At 36.4% G+C, this 27,204-nt stretch overlaps 1 protein-coding gene across 3 annotated transcripts in view; it reads right to left on the bottom strand.

The window, feature by feature from the left end:
* Nucleotides 1–27,204, bottom strand: part of OXCT1 (3-oxoacid CoA-transferase 1) — a 146,611-nt gene that overhangs the window by 48,024 nt on the left and 71,383 nt on the right. Inside the window, exons 12-14 of one of the 3 annotated variants that reach the window (XR_007726391.1) lie at nt 21,395–21,467; nt 20,722–20,797; nt 3,877–3,995 (exon numbers count right to left, since the gene is read on the bottom strand). Coding sequence is in view for 2 of the 3 variants with exons in the window: in XM_050793458.1 (XP_050649415.1) it covers nt 11,754–11,810; nt 20,722–20,797; nt 21,395–21,467 (206 nt within the window). In the remaining variant the exon portion in view is untranslated. Of the gene's footprint in view, nt 1–3,876; nt 3,996–11,693; nt 11,811–20,721; nt 20,798–21,394; nt 21,468–27,204 lie in introns of those variants that run through there. The other 2 variants (XM_050793458.1, XM_050793457.1) reach the window with 2 other exon arrangements.

Consider the following 27,204-nt stretch of genomic DNA (forward strand, 5'->3'; position numbering starts at 1 on the left):
GACTATAGCTGGAACAATGCGAGCATAAAAATAAACACGGGGTCAGGCGCAGGGGCTCACACCTGTAATCCCAGCACTTTGGGAAATGGAGGCGGGTGGATCACGAGGTCAGGAGATCAAGACCATCCTGGCTAACACGGTAAAACCCCATCTCTACTAAAAATACAAAAATTAGCCGGGCATGGTGGCACACACCTGTAGCCCCAGCTACTAGGGAGGCTGAGGCAGGAGAATCACTTGAACCCGGGAGGTGGAGGTTGCAGTGAGCCAAGATCAAGTCACCGCACTCCAGCCTGGGTGACACAGCGAGACTCTGTCTCAAAATAAATAAATAAATAAATAAATAAATAAATAAAATAAACACAGTAGTGTATTACAACCAAAATATAAAACATACTTGAGAACATATTGATATAAACAAATGATTAAATAAATGGGAGAGAAGAGACAAATCTTTTCTCCAGAAGAATTGCAAAATACATAATACCCCTTCAACTGTTTATACTCAACACTTCTGACATCATATATGTGGGTTTTTTCCTTACACCACCCAATTCTGCAACCAGCTGAGTGCCCAACAATTCAACTCACTCCTGACCCTAACTACCTGGAGTTAGCACAGGACACACAGGTTAAGGGTTCAGTCTTACAAAACTGCTCCCCATTTCAAACGCTGACAGCAAGTCCAGGCCACCAGTACTTCTGATGAACCAGCTATAAAGCCAAGAGGTTTCTACAACCCCCTCTCAGGTTCAATAATTTGCTATAACAGCTCACAGGGATTCAGGAAGGCATTTTGCTTGCTATTATTGGTTTATTATGAAGAGACAACTAAGGAATGGCCCAATGGAAGAGATGAATAGGGCAAGGTTTGGGGGTGGGAGCACTGCTGTATGCAGGTATGCCACTCTCCCAGAACACTGATGTGTTCAGCAACCCAGAAGCACTTAGAACCCTGTCGTTTAGGGGTTTTTATGGACATTTCATTACACAGGCATGATTAAGTCATTGGCCATTGGTGATTGAACTCAATCTCCAGAACCTCTCTCCTTCCTAGACATTGTGTGTGGGGCTGAACTTTCCAGCTCTGTAATCATGTCTTGGTCTGTCTGGCAAACAGCTCCATATTGAAGTTATTTAAGGGCCCACTGAGAGTCATATTAGCATTAATTCAGGTATGGTTGAAAGGGGCTTATTATGAACAACAAAAATGCTCCTATGGCCCTATCACTCAGGAAATTCCAAACATTTTAGAAGCTCTGTGTCAGGAACTGGGGGTCAAAGACAAAATATATTCCTTATCACAGTTTCCCTCCAAGAGGTAAAGCTTAATTCCCCTCCAGACCTTTGAGAGTGGGCTAAAAGTACTAAATTGCTTCCACAGGGAACAAAGTAGGGAAAGGAAAAAATAGTAATTTTATATAGTGAACAAACCTGGTAAGCACTATCTTCACCAAGTGATAAAGATTATCATCACCAGGGATGCAATGTAGATATCCTATAACCCCTGATATAAGAAGGGCACTCTACTTCTATGATATTCTTTCTAAAAACCCATAACCTACATCTAATTATGAGAAAAATATCAGACAAATCCAGATTGGGGGACATTCTACAGGACATCCAGTTAATGCTTCAAGACTGATAAAGTTATGAAAAACAAGGAAAGACTGAGAAACTGGCACAGATCAGAGAAGGCTAGGGAGCTATGACAACTAAAATGAATGCAGTACCCTGAACGGGATCCTGGAAAACTGGGTGGGGGGAATGTGGAAACTCTGTACTATCTCTGAAGCTTTTCTGTGAATCTAGAATAATTTTAATTTTTACAATAAAAACTTTATTTTAAAAACTCAATATATGGCCTGTTCCTCTGTGTGTGTGTGTGTGTGTGTTTTTTTCCATCACAACGAAAACAAAATGGGTCTCAGATTTCCTAGTAACTCTTTAAGCCTGTTGCTAAAAGGCTTTGCAAAATCTGACTCAGAAAACATGTAAATTTGAGAGAGTCAAATGAATCTTGCTTTGTTTTCAACAATGACTTACTTTCTTATAGTAACTGAACTTTATTTCTTTGCAGAATCCAACACTTACCAGAACAGAGTACGCTAACATAACAAAGTCATGAGTTAGTCTCTGAATAAATAAGATAAATCTAAGAACGGCATGCATGGGATTTTTGTTTTTATTCCCAATGAAAAAAACTTTACTATCCAATTCATTATGTTGATAAGCCTATCTCGACGCTAGACATCGTAGATTCTGATAGAGCTTTGGAAAAAAAAAATCATACATGGTCTTTAGGATTTTTAAAACAATGTTCTTTGATCATATTATTACCAGTTTGAGAAAATCAGAAATACAGACTGGAGTTTTGCTCTATAACAAATGATGTACCATTTCTATTTTTTAGTATTCTTATTTTTCTTGTTATGATTTACTTTGTTCATACTGAATATCTTTTAATCAACTCAATTATCTAAAGATAGTCCTCATCACCTAAAAAGTGCTTGCAGAATATATAACAAGCTCTCCTTTACAAAAAAGGGGCCGGGAGTGGTGGCTCATGCCTGTAATCCCAGCACTTTGGGAGGGTGAGGTGGGCCGATCATGAGGTCAGGAGTTCGAGACCAGCCTGACCAACATGATGAAACCCCAGCTGTATTAAAAATACAAAAATTAGCCAGACATGGTGGTGTGGGTCTGTAATCCCAGCTACTTAGGAGGCTAAGGCAGAAGGATCGCTTGAACCCGGGAGGTGGACGTTGCACAGTGAGCTGAGATCGTGCCACTGCACTCCAGCCTGGGTGACAAAGTGAGACTCCATCTCAAAAAAAAAAAAAAAAAAAAAAAAAAAGGAAAATACTGTTCAATGAAGAAAAGCTAAATACATCACCTGAAGTCACAGAACAAGTCAGAAAAAAACCTGGCTGAAGTCTTTTCCCCAGACTCCAGAAGGAGGTAATCGAATCCCCATAAAAGATGCCTCCTATTTTTAAAAGTCCAATACATTGAACTTATTGCACTATTTTCTTTCTTATTGTTCCTAATCTGTTGGATGGTGTTAATTAATTTTGTTAAGAAGCAGACAGCAAGCCTAGAGATGTCCTATGTACAATTTCTAAAAATACAGTCAGATCCTTCAGGACTAAAGTTACAAAGCTTTCCAATATGCTTATAAACAAACCATTCATTTTTCACCAACCTGAAAGCCATGATTTATAAAAATTAACTTTCCTAAAAACTACATGATTATAAGTAGAAGTTACATTCAGGATGGAATTATGTTAGCAGATAAAGTTTCTAAGTGTTAGAGTAATAAGTTTGTTTTCATAAAGTTATGGCAGTAAAAAAGTAAGAAAAATTTTGCCTTTTAATACAGCAATTTTTGTAATATTTGTGGATTAATTTTTGAGAGTCTGGTTATTTAGATCTGTCCTAGGCTACAATTATAACCCAGAAATATGCCAAACAAATAGTGAATGGCTAAAACATGTACTTGAGTCAAAGCTTATGAGGAGTCTGTGTCAGGCCTTCATGCAGAACCTATTTATTTTCCTTATGCACAAATGTAAAAAGATTGATTAGATAATTTTCTATTCAGAACTATATTTAGAAATTGGTACTTACATAGCTAAATTTGGATAATGTAAAAAAAGTCATAGATGGAATATCTTATTCTCTAATAATTCTCTATAAATGAAGTATTAGTAGAAATACTCCGATGATCTACCTGAGTTGTCAAATGGTAATATGGGTAGTGTTCAATTTATTGGAAACAAAGTTTAAGACTTTGCCTTTTACTTAAAATAATTCCACTGCACTGGTTAAAAGGGGAGAGAGAACGGTAAATGTAAAATACTGTGCATTCCTTACCTATCTAATGCATGTAGGGGGGCATTGTTGAAGAACTTGCAGCATTCGATCATATTAGCAACTGGGATAGGTATCAGCACTGGAACAGATGATCATGGTTATTGTTAGACAGAAGAGGTCTGGAAACAGAGAGGATAAAATGGGAGATGGAAAACTCATGTTCACCCAGTCCCAATCCCATATTGCTTTCATAATGTGAACTTATCAAGATAACTCTAGGGCTTAAGGATATATGTCATATGACCCCCAAATAAAAGCCAACTGCTCTATCTGGACCTTAACAATAACGATGATCATCTGTTCCAGTGCTGATACCATCCCAGTTGCTAGTATGATCGAATGCTGCAAGTTCTTCAACAATGCCCCCTACATGCATTAGATAGGTAAGGAATGCACACAAGCCAGAAGTGGTCAATGTATCATTTCTGCAAGTAATAAAAGCACTTAAGGTTCTCTTATTATCCTGAGTATAATTTTAATTGTATTCCTCAAGCTTTGAAATAAAGTTCTTATTTTTATTAGTTTCTAGATAAGTTATAATTTGTCTTTCTTTTTCAATCCAATGCCCCTTGGGAGAACATCATATGTTAGATTTTATGTGTTTTGCAACTTTTGACAAGGAAGTAAAATATACTCAGAAGCAATACTTGAATGTGATTTTCATCATAGCATTGACTTTCAGAAGCAAATCCTCATTAAAATAACTCTCCACATTTAAAAGTCTTTAAGATTACTATAGGCTAAATTATTAAATGTAGATTATTTCTAGGTCTTATACATGTTAGACGCTTGAACCAGGTAGAAAAATGTTGAAGTTTTACCACCTCTCAAATCTCGATTTTTTTCTAAGTATTCAAAATTCCCCATTACATCGTAGCATCTTTAGAAATGTGTAAATCCACAGCTTAGAGGTTAAATTTTAGCTTTCAGTTCTGTTAGGGATTTACTGAATCCAAGAACTTGATTTCAGAGATCAGATATGCACTGTCTGATAAGTTAGACTAGCTACATGTGGCTACATAAATCTGAATTAAACAAAATTAGGAATTGAGTTTGTCAGTTATACTAGCCACATTTCAAGTACTCAAAAGCCACATGTGGCTAATGGCTACCATACTGTACAAGCACATATAGAATGTCTCCATTATCACAGCGAGTTTTCCGGACTGTACTGTATTAGATCAACAGAGAGAGTGTAATCTGTATAAGGCCACAATTTGTTAGTAATAAAGCTAAAACTAGAATTCAAGTCTTTAAATTTCTATGCTTACTCGCTTGCTACTAACCACACTATCTCCAAGAACTAACACACAAAGAAAGTAAAAGATCTGAATACAATAACTAACAAGCTCAATCTTATATAAAATTATCTTATTTTCATGTGAAGTTTAGAAAAAAAACCAAGTTACCTGGCCACCAAGAAAACACAATAAATTCCAAAAAGCAATGTAAAGAGTAACTCCTCCAAGCCTTTGAAATTTGAAGGAAAAAACAAGCATTCTTATACATCAGTAACAGACAGAGAGCCAAATCATGAATAAACTTCCATTCACAATTGCTTCAAAGAGAATAAAATACCTAGGAATCCAACTGACAAGGGATGGAAAGGACCTCTTTAAGGAGAACTACAAACCACTGCTCAGTGAAATAAAAGAGGACACAAACAAATGGAAGAACATACCATACTCATGGATAGGAAGAATCAATATTGTGAAAATGGCCATATTGCCCAAGGTAATTTATAGATTCAATGCCATTTCCATCAAGCTACCAATGACTGACTTCACAGAACTGGAAAAAACTGCTTTAAAGTTCATGTGGAACCAAAAAAGAGCCTGCATCTCCAAGACAATCCTAAGCCAAAAGAACAAAGCTGGAGGCATCAGGCTACCTGACTTCAAACTATACTACAAGGCTACGGTAACCAAAACAGCATGGTACTGGTACCAAAACAGAAATATAGACCAATGGAATAGAATAGAGCCCTCAGAAACAATACCACACATCTACAGCCATCTGATCTTTGATAAACCTGAGAGAAACAAGAAATGGGGAAAGGATTCCCTATTTAATAAACGGTGCTGGGAAAATTGGCTAGCCATAAGTAGAAAGCTGACACTGGATCCTTTCCTTATTCCTTATATGAAAATTAATTCAAGATGGATTAGAGGCTTAAATGTTAGACCTAAAACCATAAAAACGCTAGAAGAAAACCTAGGCAATACCATTTAGGGCATAGGCATAGGCAAGGACTTCATGTCTAAAACACCAAAAGCAAGGGCAACAAAAGCCAAAATTGACAAATGGGATCTAATTAAACTAAAGAGCTTCTTCAAAGCAAAAGAAACTACCATCAGAGTGAACAGGCAACCTACAGAATGGGAGAACATTTTTGCAATCTACTCATCTGACAAAGGGCTAATATCTAGAACCTACAAAGAACTCAAACAAATTTATGAGAAAAAAACCACCCCATCAAAAAGTGGGCAAAGGATATGAACAGACATTTCTCAAAAGAAGACATTCATACAGCCAACAGGCACATGAAAAAATGCTCGTCATCACTCGCCATCAGAGAAATGCAAATCAAAACCACAATGAGATACCATCTCACACCAGTTAGAATGGCAATCATTAAAAAGTCAGGAAACAACAGGTGCTGGAGAGGATGTGGAGAAATAGGAACACTTTTACACTGTTGGTGGGATTGTAAACTAGTTCAACCATTGTGGAAAACAGTGTGGTGATTCCTCAAGGATCTAGAACTAGAAGTACCATATGACCCAGCCATCCCATTACTGGGTATATACCCAAAGGATTATAAATCATGCTGCTATAAAGACACATGCACACGTATGTTTATTGCAGCACTATTCACAATAGCAAAGACTTGGAATCAACCCAAATGTCCATCAGTGATAGACTGGATTAAGAAAATGTGGCACATATACACCATGGAATACTATGCAGTCATAAAAAAGGATGAGTTTGTGTCCTTTGTAGGGACATGGATGCAGCTGGAAACCATCATTCTCAGCAAACTATCACAAGAACAGAAAACCAAACACCACATGTTCTCACTCACTGGTGGGAATTGAACAATGAGATCACTTGGACACAGGAAGGGGAACATCACACACCGGGGCCTATTGTGGGGAGCGGGGAGAGGGGAGGGATGGCATTGGGAGTTATACCTGATGTAAATGACGAGTTGATGGGTGCTGACGAGTTGATGGGTACAGCACACCAACATGGCACAAGTATACATATGTAACAAACCTGCACGTTATGCACATGTACCCTAGAACTTAAAAGTATTTAAAAAAAAAATTATTGAGACAAAAAAGAAATCAAAACTGAAATTACAAGCTACCCAGAAATTAATGAAAATAAGAACTTTCTCAAAGATTATGACATGCAATTGAAATTATTTTCAGAAACATAGAGAGCCTTAAATGATTTTAATAGTAAGGACTGCAAATAAACATTTGAATTTACAAATCTAGAACTACTATAACATTAAAAAATGAGTAAAAGTAAAGAAAATTAGTAACTCTGAACATCTACAGCATTAGGATAAAGAGAAGATAAAATAAGTCTGAGGAACTTAAAGGTATACAAGAATATGACATGTTTTGGGTGAATGAATTTGAAAATCCAAAAGAAATGGATGCTTTTTGGAAAATGTAAATTAACAAAATTGCCACAAGAAGTCAGAAAATCTGAGATGAAAAGGCACAAGAATAACTTACAAATTGTTAAAAATTGACTATTTGTATTAAAAAACAAATTCAACATCAATTTAAATAATGACATTGATAAATTCAGGGTGAAGAACTTTGATTAAACAGATGGAAACACACTGACTACATTCAACTGCCATTCAGTTTAAAAAATTAAGCAAAGGACTAAAGGCAAACTGCTAGAACAGTATAAAGAACATTTATTAGAAGCACAAATAGCAAACATAATATTAAGTTAAAACTCTAAATTAATTCACCAAAATCAAGTTCCTCAATCATTACTATTTACATTGTTTTAATGATTAAATTTAAAATATTTTCAGATAAGAGAATTGTGTAGAGTGTCTAAGAATTTTTTAAAAATTATTATAGCTAATAAGAAACTTTAGTAAAATGAATAGGTATAAGAAATATACAGAAATCAACAGTTTTCCTTTATATTAGCAATAGACATTTGGAAACTGAAATCGACTATTCAGCTGAAAATATTGACAAGAAGTATAAAATAATGTAACAAATGTAATGGAGGTAAAATGATACCTGGATAGTAAACTATACCATGTTACTGGACAAGATGACTTAAGTAATGCAAACTCATTTAGTTCTTCCTAAACCAACATATTTCGTGTTTAGTGTACTGCACTGACCTTATAGTACTGTCTCCCACATATTATTAACCTCATCATAGATATAAAAATATTGTCTACACAGGAAAGGACTTTATTGGGTTTGCTTCCACTCTACCCCTCATTGTTAATATAACACCTAATGCAAAAAGAAAAAAAAATCTTAATTTTGTTGAATAAAAGCTATGCCATGGATCACATTTTACAAATAAAGAGCTGAGGTCTAGAAAGGTAAAGTGACTGCAGGGACACAGCTGCTGCTTTTTTTTTTTTTTTTTTTTTTTTTTTTTTCCCCCTTCAACTTTTATTTTAAGTAGTAGGGTACATGTGCAGGATATGCAGGTTTGTTACACAGGTAAATGTGTGCCATGGTGTTTTGCCATATAGATCATCCCATCACCTAGGTATTAAGCCCAGCATCCATTAGCTATTCTTCCTGATGCTCTTGCTACCCCCATACCCCAACAGGCCATCTGCATGTGTTGTTACCCCAATAGTGTCCATGTGTGTTCATCATTCAGCTCCCACTTACAAGTGAGAATATGCAGTGTTTGGTTTTCTGTTCCTGCATTAGCTTGTTGAGGATAATGGCTTCCAAATCAGTCCAGGTCCCTGCAAAGAACATGATCTCGTTTCTTTATATGGCTGCATAGTATAGCATGGTTTATATGTACCACATTTTCTTTATTCAGTCTATAATTGGTAGGTATTTCGGTTGATTCCATGTCTTTGCTATTGTGAACAGTGCAGCAATGAACATAACACACACGTTTCTTTATAACAGAATGATTTATGTTCCCATGGGTATATACCCAGCAATGGGATTGCATGGTCAAATGGTATTTCTGCCTCTAGGTCTCTGAGGAATTGCCACACTGTCTTCCAAAATGGTTGAACTAATTTACAGTCCCACCAACAGTGTAAAAGTGTTCCTTTTTCTCTACAACCTTGCTAGCATGTTTTTTTTTTTTTCTTTAATTTTTAGTAATAAGTCATTCTGACTGGAGTGAGATGGTATCTCATTATGGTTTTGATTTGCATTTCTCTAATGATCATAATGATCAGTGATGTTGAGCTTTTTTTTTTTTTTTTCTTCTTTTTAGTTAGTGGAGTCACGTTTTGCTGCTCAGGCTGGAGTGCTGGAGTGCAGTGGTGTGACCTTAGCTCACTGCAACCTCCACCTCCTGGGTTCAAGTGATTCTCCTGCCTCAGCCTTCCAAGCAGATAAGATTACAGGTGCATGCCACCATGCCTAGCAAATTTTTGTATTTTTGTAAAGATCAGGTTTCACCGTGTTGGCCAGGCTGGTCTCAAACTCTTGACCTGAAGTAATCTGCCTGCCTTAGCCTCCCAAAGTGCTGGGATTATAGGCATGAGCCACTGCCCCTGGAGATTTTCTTCATATTTGTTGACCACATGTATGTCTTCATTTGAGAAGTGTCTGTTCGTGCCCTTTGCCCACTTTTTAATGGGGTTAGTTTTTTCTTGTAAATATGCTTAAGTTCCTTACAGACTCTGGATATTAGTCATTTGTCAGATGGATATATTGCAAATATTTTCTCACATTCTGTAAGCTGTCTATTCATTCTGATGATAGTTTTTGGACACAGCCACTTCTAAGTGTATTTGAAAGAAACACGGAAGGTTCTTTGTATTGGGATGTTGTTTTTCAAAGGTAAACTTTCCTCTGTGTAGTGGAAAGAGCATCCCTACAAAACTATAGACAGAAGAGATGGGTCCTAGGGCTTAGCTACTAACTAGAGTTTTGCAGCCTGAGCTGAGTCACTTCATTTCTCCTGATTCAGGTTTTCTGCTAATAACATTAGGGTGCTGTATAGCTGAATGATATCAAAGAATTATATCCTTAATTCCTTACTGTTATGTGGGATAACGGAATTGCAGTTTATGAAAAGAATCCTTTTATAAAGAAATTTGAAAATAATCTTTCAGATAATGCCGAAATGTTTATGGATGGAATACGTGCAGCATTCGCTTCAAAATAATCTGAGGAGAAGGGAAATTGAGTACAGATGAAACAAGACTGACCATAAGTGGATAACTGTCTAAGCTGGATGTATGCATTTACTATTCTATTTTTATAGAGACTATATTTAAACATTTTTTCAAAAGTGTTGATCAAGATGATCTCTAAACCAAAAGAATAGAGAAAGATTTCACTAACTGGGAATGCGAAATTCAGTCATTTAATAAAATTCAGTCTTCAGGATTCATTAGCCTTTAGCTGCAGGGTCACCAGCAGTAGTCATTAGCCCTTTGGTTTCATTCCCTGCTAAGTCATATCAGCAACACTATGATTTATCATATTACTAATAATGGGTTTTGAGGAAGCCTCATCTATCATTTTTAATGTGTCTTCTCCTCCCTTTAAGTGAGCTGTTTAATGAGAAGAGGCTGCTGCAGTTATACAAATGCATCATTAGCCAAAAGGATATTTATAGCAAATATCAAACTCACTCATTGTTCATGAGACAGAGATCGACTGATTCAAAAATGACCAAAATCCTACTCTATGCAAAGAAGTCTGCCTTTCAACAACAGAGGAGATGGAGAATATTTGATTAAATTCTTACAAGAGTGTCTGGTAGGCAGTGTAGCAGCATGGTTTGGAATCAGGTATCTAGCTGACCTTTCTTTCAGTCCATGTGTTGAATATATCCACTTTCCAGTGAAGAAACAAAGTCTTAGAAGTAAGCAGTTGTTCAAAATATATCATATGAAACACAGCAAGGAGAGAAATATTTCCTTTCCTCCAGATAAAAAAGACTCAGGTAGCAATCAAAAGGCAAAATCTCTGTAAGATTGTTGAAGATGGAGAAAGTCTTTCACATTCTCATGTCCCTTTGCTTCTGTCAAAGGTTAACATGTGTGAGGGCCTAGGCTGGGTGAAATGGCTTGCTAATGAATTTGCTTTTGTTCCTTTCAGATATTAATCTTTTAAAAAATTATCTTCAGTATTCCTCCCTTTGCAATAATTCTGATATTTCTCCAATTGTGCTTCAATGTTTCCCATTTAGCAAGTATTGCAAGATAATTTTATAAACATTCTTTGTGGAGGGCCTGAAATTTTCCAAAGAATTCTTTGATTGGTAGATTATAAAAAACAAAATGGGTAAATAAAGTGGATAAAGTACTTCATATATGACATTTAAGTTAATTATAAGTGACTGGGCAGTGGAAACTTTTGAATTTGGGTAAAAGCTTAAAGAAAACAGGATGCAGAAGAACAAACATGCAAATGGTCCACCTACAATAAAATCCCACCATGAACAACAGTCATGTATACTCAACATATATCCTTCAAACTACAACAGGCTTTACCTGACAATCATTTCTTCATAAGGCTTACAGAATGCTATACAGATTTTTATGTATTTTGCACATTGTTTTGCTTCCATTCTGAAAGGCAGTTAAATATCCCCAAAAGTACCTGCAGCAGAATGTGAAGCACGTAAGAGCAAAGAAGACTGTAATTCCACTTCTCTTTCCATCACTTGCCACAGATGTAAACTTGAATAGTTAACTCCCTTGGCCTGAATCTCTTCATCTATAATAACAGGAATATTTGTATTTAACTCAGTTTCTGTGAGGATAAAATGGCAATAAATATTCAGAACCTGGCCAGTGGCATATGCTTAATAACTATTAGTTCCCTCCTTGTAAAAATAGATTTAGAATTTAGCTGTGGCTTTTAAACCTTAATCATAGCTTTTAATCATTGACAGGATCTTTCAAGTAAGAGAAATTTTCCTCACAAAATGAATATATCAAATATGTCAGTCTCTAAATATACCTTTAGTCTGAAAAATATCAGGTGTAAATAAGGAAACTAAACATTAATTTTCAACATGTTTTCCAGATAGTCATAGATAAAAGTATTTTTGGATAACCAAATATAGCACCCAGGAAAAGTATAATAAATAGCTTATGTTTCTAATAACATCCTAAATCAGTGAATCACTAATAAAAAGTTGCCTTTCTGAAAAAAATGCATGTCCATTTGTTAAATTTTATGAGAGAAAATAATATTTTGCTCTTGGAAATTCTGAAGACATTAAATGCACTTTTAATCAGCACAGGAAGTAAAGCTCCATCCCAATGGGTCAGTATTTTTATTCTCTAGTAGGGCAACAGGGCTTGGCTGGGTTCTTCCACAGTCCTCTGTGGAAAACAGAACAGGCTAGGGGGAACCGCCCAGAGGTATTAGAACCATAGATGGAAAACACCCTTATATGCACCAAGGCTTAGCTGAATATGAGCTTAAATGGGCAAATATGTTGGAAACATATTAGAGTTTTTTTCCTCATTTTTAAAGATTACTTAAAAAGACAGTTGACTGTTTAGAGCAAAAATAATAGCAAAATATTGTAAGATTTATATCACGTGCAGAATTAAATATGATAAATAGGGAGGATTAATGGCAACAAGAAAAAGCCAGGTTCATGAGCAAAAGTGGTGGTAACCATATGTTAGATAAGATCTTACTGTCTCACTTTTGATTAATAGAAGAGCTAGGAGATACCAGCATGTAGGATAGATGCTCAGAAGTAGAATTTACAAAGGAAATAGTCAAAAGCACATCCCAAGGCTCTTGGGACCCTCAGCAGGACCAAGGAATACAGTATAGGAATAGCAAAGGTTTTGTATGAAGGATTTATTTGATGAAAAGTATCCTACCTACCCCTACATTTCTCAGCAACCAAGGAAGGGGTAAGGGTATGCCTGCTGCTCACTCCATTGACAACTCAGAGCCTGAAAGATGGGGAGCGCAGATAGGGAGTGCTGCCTGACTCCTACCTGAGAAAGTTAAAGGGGCTGTTTTGAGGAAGTAACTACGCTATCACTGGAGGCAGTACAAGAAATGTGAGTGCTTCCCACATGGGGGCCATGTGAGAGAGGACCAACCTCAACAGGTTTTAATGCTTTGTCAATAGGATAGCCCAGGAAGAGGGACTCTACCAGTAAGAGTCTATGTGTTAAGTGGACCACAGAAAAGTCAGAAGCTGCTGGGGAAGCATCCAGCCATCACCCATAGGAGCAGCTGCTGCAGGAGGAACTAAGAAGGGAGTCTCTAAAGATGACCGCTCACCCCACTCCACATACACAGAGGGATCAGCTCTAAATACTTTTATGGACCAGAGATCATGGAGCCAGCAAACAGTATTACCAGTCTCCTGCTATGTAAAATCTTTCCTGCCCTATTTCCTTGCCTTCCCTTTCTCTTGAATTTTGATCCTGGTGGGCGCCAAACAGTGAGCTAGAAGAGGAGAGGAGTAGAGAAAGAGCAAAAGAATACCATATAACCTTCAAATGCAGGCAGACTGTAGCTGGGAGGTCAAAAACGAGGAGATGCATTGCTTTTGAATGATTATTAAAGCATTGTTCACTGTTTTGGAATGGACCCTCTAATGTCTGAATGAAGACTGAGTTTATGAATTAAAGTGACCTAAGAGCTGTTTATTTTCCTGGAGTGAGCTGAAACGTCATGCGGTATTCATTAATGGCAGAGGAAAAGCTTCCCTAACAGAATAGGTTAAAGAGTACCACAGGAGATAAAAATAGCTATGCTTTTATTCTATCCCACATCTAGAGTTTGTTCAAAATATTATAAACAGAAGAAGTACACACACATTCACATACATGCTTGTTACAGTGGATCTCCTAAGATACATTCACTAGCACAGAATAGTCATTATCAATGTTGTTTTTTAATATAACTAAAGAGAGCAACACTGGAATTTGATGAGAGATAATTGCTAGAAGCCAAAAGGAAGGTCTCCAAAACAAGAAGAAAACGATTAAATGCCCTCCAGAAGAGTAAGGTACGGCTGCCCTTTAAACAATCCCAGAGAGCAGCTTTTTAAAGAAATGCCAAATAACAGAAGAAAATAATAAAGCTTTTAAAAAGCTGATCTCAGTGTTGGTAATACAGTAAAAACAGTGTGAAAGTAAACGGGGATAATTTTTCTGGCCAGTAACTCAGTGATACATCAAAATCCCTAAAATACTGACAAAGATATTCTATTTCTAGGGATTTGTACTAAGAAAACCATCAGTAAATACACAATGACATAAATTCAAACATGTTATTAATGATATTAAACAGTTAGAAAAACCAAACTGACACGAAAAAGTAGCTCTCAGACATTAGACAACACACAGTATGGGACTACCATTTCTGAAAGAAGAGAAGCCAACAAGATAGGTCTACAATTTCCCCCAGCTTACTGCCTGGAGAGAATCTGCAAGCTGCAGTACAGGAAGTGAAACTCAGCAGTTTTGTTGGCTTCAGAGAGCCTGAGGCAACTACAATTTGAGATCTGAAAACACCAGAAAGGAGGTATTATACAGAGTGAGAGCTCAGATTTGCAGAGGAAGAAGGTCTCAAGTCTTTGGCAGGTTACGGATATGTGCATACATAAGAAGAAATTAGTCAAAGCCTGAAAAAGAACCACTAAGCAAGCATTAGACAAAAAAAAAAAAAAAAAAAAAAGGCTCAAAACAAACACAGATCTAGGAACAATTCACAATCCTACCAAACAGTGAGGAAAGATTTTGTAATATATGGAGCATCAGGCAGAGTCCTCTGAAGAAGACTGCCTCAGTAGTGGGGCTAAATTAGACTGCAACTAAATGCTACTCTTAACTAATCTTAACACAGCTTAAAAGCAAATATTGAAAAAGATCAACCTGAGAGACATCCACAGATTTTATAACACAAGAGACATCCAAGGATGTCCTTCAAGCAGAAGGAAAACAACATCAAATGGCAATCTAGATCTGTGCATAGAAAAAGTGCAACAAACGGAAAATATGTTGGAAAAATACAAAAGATTTTTCCTCATTTTTAAAGATTACTTAAAAAGATAGTCGAGTGTTTAGAGCAAAAATAATAGCAAAGTATAAGGTTTATGTCACATGCAGAATTAAATATCACTAAAGAACACACACAATAAGGGCAGAAAATAGAAGTTTACTATTGTATAATTCTTACATTATATATAAAGTGATATATTACTTGAAGTAGATTGTGATAAAATACATATATGGTAGACCCTAGAGAAGCCAGTAAAAAGTAATCCAACAGTAAAGATAAAATACTCAAAAAATACTTAACTGATCCCAAAGAAATCAAAGGGCAGAAAGGACAGATGAAGTAAACAGAAAAAAAAAAATCCTGATAGATTTAAACCCAACCATATTGATAACTACATTAAATGTAAATGGTCTAAACCTCCAATTTAGAGATTATATGATTTAGAGATTATAAGATAACACTCTAACGATATGATTACAAAAACTTACTTAAAAATAAAGGTGTTCACAGGTTATAGGCAGAAGAATGGAGAAACATACTTTGAAGAGTGACTATATCAGCATCAGACAGCAGACTTCAATATAAGGAATATTATTGAAGAGACAAAATGACAGATCAATTCATCAAGAGAATGTAAGCTTAAATGTGTATGAATGCAAGCAGTAACAGCTCTAAAACAGATAAAGCAAAAAGTCATATAACTGAAAGAAAAACAGACAAATCCACAATTACAGCTGAAGATCTCAAGACTACTCTCTCAGTAATTGATAAGACACAGAACACTTGAACAATACTAACTGCCTGTTTGAACCAATTGGCACTTACAGAACATTGTACCCAACAAGAGCAGAATATATATTCAAGTGCAAATGGAACAGTTACTAAAATAGACTACATTCTGGGCCATAAACAAGTCTCAAGTTTAAAAGGACTGAAATTATAAAGTGTGTTCTCTCACCTCAAAATAATTAAACTGAAAATTTTTTTAAAGTTATGTGGAAAATCACCAAATATTTGGAAACTGACATACTTTTAAATAAACAATGGGCCATACAAAAAATAACAAGGAAGATTAGAAAGTATTTTGAAGAGACTGAAACAATATAAAAATCTGTAGGACATTACTTGCTTATATTAGAGAAAAAAAGTTTCAAATCAATGATCTAAGGCAGGAGTTGGCAAACTTGTTCTGTAAAGGGCCAAATGGTAAACATTTTAGGCTTTGCAAGCCACACAGTTTCTAACCTAACTACTTAACTCTGCTGTGGCAGTACAAAAGCAGCCATAAACAATACGTAAATGAGTGGATATGGCTATGTTCCAAGAAAAATTTACAAAAATAGGCAGTGGGCCAGATTTGGTACAGGGAACACAGTTTGCTGACCCCTGTTAGAATATCAGCTCCATAAATGCAGAGAATTTTGTCTGTTTTGTTAACTATTGCATCCCCCAAAACATTGTCATTTATATTTAACAGTGCCTGACCCTTAATATATGCCAGATCAATACATGTTGAATGAATTAGTGAATTTAATCCTCAGAACAAGCATGAGTTAAAAACTGTCATTTTTACCAATGAATATAGTATAACAGTGATACACTACATGATCAATAAGTAAAGAACCAGCATTTAAGCTCAAGTATGTCTAATTCCAAAGTTTTATGAGCTTTCCACTGCATTACACTAATAAGACAAAGGCATTACTAATTGTAAAAGTTTCATATGACCTCATATGGATTTTCCACCTGTCTTTCTTTTCCTGAACCTCAGGACCAAATGAACAATACACTAAAGTTAAAACAGTATCTAGAGATTTATGCTTATTTCTTCACCTATGTCATAATATATTTAAATATCTATATTTTGGATTAATATTTGGATTACAATTGATGCAACTAAACAGATTGAATCTTGAACACAAACTCCCTTGTAGTTTTATAACCAGGAATACTAGAGACTTAACTTATTTAAAACAGGTAGCATGTCTAGAGAACCCAATCAATTTTATGTGCTCAAATATGTAGCACATATGAGTATGACATTAATTAGTATTTATTCTTTTCAAATGCACAAAGATGTGAAAAATGTGAGGGAGTAAAGGGAAAAAAAAGACACCAAAAGTGTCCCATTCTTTCTTGCCCTAAGAATGCCTCATTCAATCCTCTCCACATAGAGGAGGGCTCTTGGCTCTTGTGCCACTCACGTACTGCAGCCCTGTCCAGTGGGCTGCTATTTTGTGCTGTCATAACCAGCTCTCATTGCTGACCATACACATCTGCTTCCCTTCATAAGTCAATAATCAATGCCAGCTGTTCTCCAAAAATAGGCATTCAGAAGGCACTAGAGCAGCTCTGAATATAGATTCAGCGGACTGCACATCTTTCCATCATTTATTTGCTTGCCTGGGGTTTTACCATCATCACAATCAACAGGGAGCTTGAAGGAGCCAACTACTGTTTTGTCAAGTTTTCCTCCTTTGGATGCTCAGGGTAGAACTGTTAAAAATCTCTGTACATGAGACCAACACTGCATACTAAGAAGCTATTAAAGGGTAAGACAAATAGCACCCACACTGTTTGCTTGCCCTGAAGGCTTAATGTTTATTGTAATCTGATGCTGTAATGATTGATGATGATGTCATGATGCTGAGAACTCAGCCATTGAAAGATTATTAAACTCAGGAAAAAGATAAAAGTAAATGAAAAATGATATAGTAAAGTTGAATTTTTCAGCTTCTTGACTGCCAGATCTTGCAATAAAAACATATTTAAATTATATAAGTCAACAAATCTTTGGGACAAATAAAAATAGATAGCTTACTGAAATTACATAAGGAAGGTAAGCTCTATCTTTATCCATAACCAATAAATGAAAAAAATGTGCCCTCAAAGGGCTTAATTTTGGTGCTTGAATAGGGACTTAGGATAAGCAGGTTGTGCTGGCTCCTGTAAAATCACCTCGCTTATACCAGTGTATTTTAAGGTAAATATTTCCTGTTTAATTTTAAGTAATAGAGTATTACTTAATAGCTACTATTTAGAGAGTACTTGCAGTGTTCACTTCATTTTCTTCTCACTTAATCCTAGCCAAAACATGTGCTCCAGATCACATAATTTGTAAGGGGTAGGGCTGAAATTAAAACCAAACTAAACCTCATGGAGTTGATTCTGAAGCTGCCCTGAGTCTCAAACAATGAAAATATGCACGGTGCATCCCATACAAAGAAGTTAGGAAATGATTATCAGTTACAAAAGCAACAAAAAAATTGCTAATCAGAAGTAACACTACCAACTTCCACTACCAAAACAGTGGAACCAAACCCCAGAAAACTTCTTATGCTTAATTTTTCTCAACTAGATTTCCATGATGTTCCTACAGAACTCCAGAGCTGTTCACCCCACTAGGTCCATTCCTTCAGGAACTCATGGGCTCCAAGTTATATTGAGAAAAGTATAAAGTAATAAACATTTGTATTTTAATCATTCACAGGAATCTTAACAGGATATGTAAAAATATGATACGCATCAGCAAAGCTTTCCTATAAATAACTACATAGTGTACACTGTCACTATGAGAACTTCCAGCCTTACTACGTGCTAAATCATAATATAAACAAATGTTATACTGATATAAAGATGCCCATGTTCCCCGAAGGGAAGAAGATATTTAACACATTTCTGCTTCATACTCAGGACCACTGTTCAAAGTGATTTCAAAAATCATTAGTACAGAGAAATAGATGTATTTAAAACCCTATTGCGTTTGTTCATAGGACCCAATGCTTTTCTCTTCCTTGCCAGGAATCTGCAACTTCTTATAAGAACAACAACCTATTTACCAGGTACTATGTGTCAAGCTCTGTGCTATGTACTTTGCATGCATTGTCACATGTATTCCTTCATATAGTCCTATAAAGTAGGTACTATAATATGATTCCCATTTTACAGATGAGGAAAAAATAGGAAATTAGCTCAAGTTGCACTGCCAGCAAGTGTCAGAAATAAGACTTTAATCCAGGACTATCTCACTACAGGGCCTTGCTCTTACCCACTAAGCTAAGAAAACCAAATGAGACTCCTAACGTTATCTGGTCTCAAACCCTCACTTTATAGATGAGGGCATTTTAAGCCAAAGAGCATAAGTGAAATGTTCAAGGTCACACCTTGATTACTGGTAGAGTCAGTGCTAAAATCTAGGGCTTGCTTTCCTATACTCACTCTACTACCCCATATGGCCCTTTTCTAAAATTTGAAAACAGAAATACATTATAATATCCTACGCAAGTATTTCCATAAACTTTCTATCTGATTCACTGTGTGATACTCAGGAGACCGTCCCTGGTTTTTTCAAAGCAATCAAAAGCTGCTAACCCTTGTAACTATGGCTGATTCTGAAAGATCAATATTTTTACAACTAAACTAACAATATAATCCACAATTTGCTAAGAGTTCTTACTATGATGGCTCAATGATGTTTTTCTCTTACATTTTAAAATGAGGTGAGTTGTAATCAATCTTTAATATGCTGGTTCTCAAACCTGGTCACATATTAGAACCATCTGAGTTGCTTTGAATGACCCAGTGTCCAGGCTACAACCCAGATTAATTAAATTAGAGACTACCTGGGCTGGAACCCATGCATTGAAATTTCTTAAAACTCTGAGATGATTCCAATACACCACCAAGTTTGGAAACTAGGGTTTGAATAATTATCAAAACTTAAACAACATTTCAGGTGACATTAGATTAAATGAGCTAGACTAACATGATCTCTAACACTGTTATCAACTGCATTAATCCAGCTTCCTCAAAAAATTACTAGAAAACAAATTTAAGACATTTCAAGAAAACTGTCATATCATAGACCACCAGCCTCAGTTATTTGACAAGATTCTTCTTTGCTGGTTCTATAGAAAAACATAGAAATCTTTGAATACACACACAAAGAGCAACTGAGCTACCACCCAAAATGAGCTCATAATCATAAACATACCCAATGTTGTTTCCAAGCATGTACTTGGGAAGCAATAACCTGGTCTACAATGAACTACACTCATGAATTAAGCAGTGATAACAGTCCTCTTTCCAAAGCTAATTCTAGGAGGTTTCTTCCTTGATTTACGTCATTAAATGACAACCGCGCATTTCACAATGATAGTAAACTCTCATGCTTTGAATTCCATAGTAGAGGACAGTGATTATGGGATCACATAACCAATCAAGATGATTTCAATCACTGATTAATAGAATTAACAATTAACATTAATTAACAATTAACAATGCTAACAAACTTATTAATTGTTCTTCCTAGTTTAAAACTTTAGTTATGGTAAATATTTGTATTTCTTACTTTCAGAGTATAATTAGCCCTTTTTCTGTTTTTTAAGTCTTCTCTAACTTGGTTTCTTCTAAAGAAGATGTTTTGGCTCTGATCTTGCCTAGTTTCAGTCCCAGCTGAAGAGCAAATTGGCAAAGCTGAATACTTCTCAGTGCTTACTTAATTAAAATTTGATTCTAGTAAGAAATATATATTAAAATATTTCATTTTCAAAGAATTGTGATCTCATGGCCCTTTTTCTTAGTATTTAAAAAGTAACTATTCTGATCCAAACGTAATTCAGAATAAAAAATGTCTACTTACAGGTATCATCCAGTTAGCCAGGTCACCATATTTGGAAACCTGCATCGCTCCTAGCATTGTCAGATCGACATGTCCCCTGAGAAAGAAGGAGGAAGAATAAAGTGAACCTCACAATCTTTTGTCCCCTTTGCTTGAACTTGCTAGCAATCAGAATAACTTCATGCCACCAAAATATATTTGCTTCCCCCCACCACACAACTGATTTCCTAATAGAGCTCCACGCTGACAGAGAAATAATCATTAAGAATTCTTTTGTGAAAAAAATGTTATAGTATATATTGGCTCAATAACAAACTATGAACAGGTGTACACAGGAAGATTGTTTCCTTCAGTGAGGCAGAATGTGACTATCTGAACACAAACACTAGCTAGAAAGTGAACACAGTTTGAAGAAAATGATAGAATCCTCAGAAAGCACCTTATAAATGCTTATTTCAGTCTGGTTAGCACAAAGACATGGATTCCATTTTGGGGGTTCTTTTCCTAACAGTGGGCTGGATATTCAATGTCCAACATTCGATGTGAATAATTTCACATCATGCAGCCAAACAAACTCCTGATAGTTTTCTGGCTGGGAAATGTGACTGTGTTTCAGAGCCTTGCTAACACACTCAGAGGATGACTCAGCTCATTCCACACAGTGTGAAACATGAGGGGCTCTGTTATTACGTACCCTCTAATCATTGCAAATGATTCATCGCTGGAGAAAAAAGAGGCTCCTGGAAGAACAGTAACTGTTTCCTTGCCTAAACACACACACACACAAAAGAAAGAAAAGGCTATTAGATTTCTAAGAGTATCATGGTGAACAGAGGTCCGTATCTTCTCCATTCCCAAAAGAACTTAAACTCCCTTTACCAAAATGCAGTGACATGGCAGGTGGGGGGACATAATAGGAACCTTTTGTGGTGGAAAGTATTTTGTCACTGACATTGCTTTTGCCTTTGCATGATGATAATAAAAAGCAGATCACTTTTCGTTTTCTTATTGTTTGGAAATTCTCTACAGCAGCAGTCCCCTTTTTGGCACCTCAGCACGGTTTCGTGGAAGACGGTTTTTCCACGGACTGGGGAATGGAGATGGTTTCAGGATGAAACTGTTGTTCCACATCAGCTTATCAAGCATTAGGTTACCATAAGGAACGGGCAACCTAGATCCCTCATATGCACATTTTACAATGGGTTCGGTTGGGCTCCTACCAGAATCTAATATTGCTGCTGATTTGAGAGGAGGCCAAGTTTAGGTGGTAATGCTCATTGGCTTGACTGCCGCCCACCTCCTGCTATGCAGCCTGGTTCCTAACAGTCCATGGACCCGTACTGGTCCACGGCCCAGGGGTTAGGGACCCCTGTTCTACAGGAAATGCACTCCTCTATTGTCTATACCTCTCCAGCCTCTCACCATCCCCATTCCCTTCACAATCCTCTGCTAAATACTACTTAGGAATGAGGAGGAAGGGAGTTCTGGGGTAACACCTGTCAGAATCCAATGCTACTGCAAGTCACTGGGACAGAGAGACTGTGGAATCAGTATGAATATAAGAAGGAATGCAATTTTGAAGAGAATTACACAGGAGATGCATCGCAGTTTCTTTTTTAATCAACAAATAACTTTCAGTGATAAGAATAACTTCTGAGACTCTAATGTACAGCATATAGTATTAACTATAGTTAATATTATACTATATAATTGAAATTTGCTAGAAAAGTGGATCTTAAGGGTTCTCACTACAAAAAAAAAGGTAACTATGTGAGACGATGGATGTGATAATTAACGATTGTGGTAATCATTTCACAATGTATATATATATCAAATCATCACGTTATACATCTTAAATATAAACAATTTTTATTTGTTAAGTATATTGCAATGAAGCTGGGGAGAAATAAAACTAAAATTAGAAAACACATATAGAAAAAAAGGAACCACCTAATTCCTTTATTTCATTTGGCCTGAACTCTCCACTTTTCATCTCTCTCCACTTTTCTTTGTTTTTCTGACTCATCTGTACCCTCTTGCCCCATAAGCTTCTATTAAAACCATAGGATTCTCATAAAATCAGGGAAAAACATGGTAATACTGGCCAATGTATTTAAGGTTAACTGCCAAGAGGTCTCCTTGGAAGGACATCTCCCAAGACTTACACCTCATAATGAAGTTCAGAGCTGGAAAAGATTTTCAAGGTCATCGACTCCCCATAGAACTAATAAAATCACCTGACTCATATCTAAGCCGCTGCCATCTTGTGATCTATTTCCTGTCTATTCAGGAGCTTCAGGGGCCTGGGAATAGCTTCTGGTCTCAACCAGGAAGGTGCTAACATACCACTGTGCCAAAGATAAGTCACCTGTTTGAGAACACCCCATGCATGGCCCCAGTATAATAGGACAGACAAAAAGAAAGAGAAGCAAAACCGTTATTCCAAAATTGGAAAGGGAATAGCTCTCAGAAACAAAAGGACCACAAGCAGTCTGAATATCCCTAGCTGTGCAACACAGTTATATCCTCAAATTCTCAAGTCGTTCCCAAAAGCTAACTTTTCCATCAATATCTCCCTCCATTCAAACTTGAGTATGGAGAAAGAGTAAGCTTATTTATAAATAAATAAATATTTCATCTTGATATAAATATATATCTCTTGAGGGAGTTTTATTCTAAATGATGGAAACATCTTTGTATCTTTTAAAGTACCACAAAACTGAAAAGTTTTTAAAATACTTCCTGGTATGGTTAGCAGGGGCTTTTAAACAGCATGTAAGACATAGTGGATTAAATTAGATAATGCATGCAAAGTCCTTACTCTAACTTGCCTGGATCAGAGAAAGGGCTCTATAAACATCACCTTTAATTATCGCCATTTTTGTTATTCTTCTCTCCAAAGCTACCTATAAAAGAGACAATGCCATTGCCCCTCTAGGGATAAATGTCACAGGACCAAGCAATTGGCTTATATGGTGGGGTTGGACGGCCAGCCTGTGTGAGCTCTAGGTTTTAAGACAGGCATAACACAACTACACCTTATTCTAGACACAACGTCTATAACCTGCAAATTCAGATCCTCATCAGTCCTATAAGGCAGCAAGTCGAAGAGGAGGAATTTGTAGGACAAAAAGGAAGAAAAACATTAAAAATCCCAGCTCTTTTTTTTTTAGGAGCTAAATAACACTGACTTCCAAAAGATAATCTGTACTGGCTGATAATACATACAATGCGTATTTACCATGTTACAGGAAACTGAGATCAATGGGAAGAGCTTTGGATCTCCCTATATTATTTGTGAAGCATAGTTTTATTAAAGAGCCCAGAAAACAACTCTCTTGAAAAAACATTATCAAGTCCTCTGCTAATACATTATAGCATCTTAAAAATTACATTCTTTTGAAGCAAGGTTAATTTTCAGCATTTTTAAACATCTAATATCTAAACGAAAATAAGTATCCTAAAGTTGAATCCATGGTTTTCACATACAATGTCCAAGTTTGGTCAAGAAAAGTCATAACTAAAGCAACATAAAGAGGGCTTTCTTATTTGGCTATTCCTGATTGATTTCTGTCTCCTCCAATTTTTCTTTATGTATATCTGAATTTTTCATATTTGGGCAATAGAGTTATCAATTTCACGGTCACTGAGTCCTTTGGCTCATGATTTAAAAGTCATCCACACAATAGTAAATGCCTACTATATGCCTTAAACAGTGTTATACACCAAATTTGGGTGATCTAAACTAGTGGTTTGCAAACTTTAACATTCATCAGAATCACATGGAAGATTTCTGAAATGCAGAGTTTCTAATTCAGTAGGTGTGTGGTGAGGTCTGAGAATTTCATTTCTAAAACATTTCCAGTGATGCTGATGCTGTGGGTCTGGGGACCACACTTGGACCACACTGCCCTAAGCAAAAGGAACTTACTATACAGCAGGAGAGATAAACAAATAATTACAAGGCAAAATGTGATATGCTTCTCAGAGAGACACTAGATATGTTGTGGGTTTAGGGGAAGGGCATTTCTGAGCTACAGCAGGATTTGGAGAAGAAAAATGAGCTAGAACTTGAAGGATAAGCATAATGAATGTTGATAGAAAGTTATCAGTAAGGAGATGGGGTAACAATGGAATGGAGCAGAACAAAATCTCATGAAAGACACACCAAGAGCAAAGTCATGCAAAGAAGAGTATGAGCCATAATCAGAAAACACCCAGCAGTCCAGAATGGGTACACAAAAATATCCTTGAAGGGCACAGCAAGACAAAAAGCCATAATGGTTGGTTGCAACCACTACAGAGACCTGGAATGCTGTGTTATCTGTACTTTAGACTGCAGGCCTGTGATTCTTCAGATGTGATACATATACCTCTAGAGCAGAGTTTCTCCTGCTTAGCACTATTGACAATTGGGCCTGGTGAACTCTGGGGGATGGGGAGACTGTTCTGGTTGCTGTAGGATGTTTATCAGCATCCCTGGCCTCTACCTACTAGATGTCACTCCCCCAGGTGTGACAATCGAAAATGTCCTCAGACATTGCCAAATGTCTCTGGGGGCAAAATCAGATCCCACCTCATTGAAAACCACTAGTGTAGAGGGATATGGCAGGGGGCTAGGGATATTAAACATGGTGATTCTTTCTAAAGCAACTTTAATTAAAAGTCAAGTCATTTAAAATACTGTATACTAAAGTAAGAAAATATTAAGAAATGAAGAACGCAAAACACACAATACAGAAGCAAAAATATGAGACTTAGAAATTTCACAACTGCATTGGGTTAATCTAGGTTAGAGCCCAGATCTTGATGGGACCTCTGGAATGTTCCAAGCACTGCTGTCTGCACCTCTGTGCAAGTGAGGTTATCAGCAGGTATAACTCAGTGTATACAGAAGAAGGCCAGGGTCACAAGCAGGAGACTGGGTATGAACTCAGTCCCTAGCAATGTTATCTTGAACCCGTCACTTCAATTTTCTGGACCTCAGTTTCCCAATTTGTATAACAAAGTTTCATCTGAGGGTCCAATGGTATAATACATGTGAAAAAGTATGCTCTAAGCCATATAATACTATACAACTGGTAGTTCATTTTTACATAACCTTATAAGACTTTTTAAAAAGAGATCCTTGGAAATAGTTCTATTATAATTTTGAATTTTTAATATACCAATTATATCCAGAAACATAACTCTTTATTCAAAGAGATTTCCATAAAATGCTTTGAAACTAACACAAATAATGGGTTGATCTTCCAGTTAATTTTGGGAATTGAGGAAACCACCAATTTATATTCTACGTTCTCCAACTTAAAGTATTTCCTCCCTAATTTAAAATCAAAAGTATCAAAGTATCGAAACTCCCAAAAAGGACTTTGAAAAAGTTATAATATTATTAAACTAACTTGCAGCTTGGCTTCCCATAAGCAATGAATTCTTGTTTTGTAAAGTAGTTTATAAATGTGGCACTTCATGTGTTGAAGTTGAAATGTAAGATTAGTGGAAATATAAAATTGGTGGCTTCATTTGGACTGAGTTACTTCTAAGCTCTATGGAATCGGAAAAACCTACTGTCAAACCACGTTGAAAAAGTTAACAACTTTTCCAAGGAAAGTGGGTTTTATAAACTGAAGCCTGAAATTTGGAACATGCAGTTATTCATTTTGCAAATAACTCACTAACATCATAAATTAATTAAACCAAGCAGCAAATATTTTCACAGATCAATGAGCTAATGCTAAAGGGTACAGTACAATTAAATTACAGCCTTGGTTAAATGTCATTGCTTTATCACAGTAGGCCTTTCAGAGTTGAGTCGTGTTAACTAATTCAACTATTCAACCAGAAGCTGTTTCACTTCCAAAAATTCTAAGTATCAAACATCAATTTTACTTGGCAGCTGGCCTTTATGTTCAGCTCATATTACTTGTCATCTGAAATTTACACATACTATTTTTGAATGCAAAGTAAGAATAACAGTTTTGCAGGGGCAGAATGAATAAAAGAAGGATACAGAAAATCATGCTAGAACCTAAAAATTAGCTTCTTATGGGCAGCTGCACTCCAGGGAAGATATACGGCTCCAAAGTGGTGGCAGTGTTGCCTCAAGCATAGGCAGTGAAGATGACCAAAAGACCTGACCTGTTCTTCCTCCTCTAGGCTGTTAATATATGAGGCTATGTCCCAGTCAAAGAAAAGGCTAGTAATAAAAGGCAAAGCATATGCCTCTAGGAACAAAAGGGAAGACAAGGCTCTAGTCTCCAGTTCAACAAAACTACATTTATTACATCACCAGATCGTACTTACCAGCAGAGAACCTCCTTAAGCTCCTCTCCTGCTCCAAGGAGAACTAGAAAATAGTAAGCATCACCACCAACGAAAACCCCGGTTTTTACCAGATCTTTTCTTTTTGCTGCTATGGATTCACTCCCACCTTTCTCTATCCTAAGAAGGCTGACCTACTTTGACTTGAGATTCACCAATGGAAGGCACAGGCAGGCAACCCAG

Source organism: Macaca thibetana, chromosome 6 (genome assembly GCF_024542745.1).
Source record: "Macaca thibetana thibetana isolate TM-01 chromosome 6, ASM2454274v1, whole genome shotgun sequence".
Taxonomy (NCBI): domain Eukaryota; kingdom Metazoa; phylum Chordata; class Mammalia; order Primates; family Cercopithecidae; genus Macaca; species Macaca thibetana.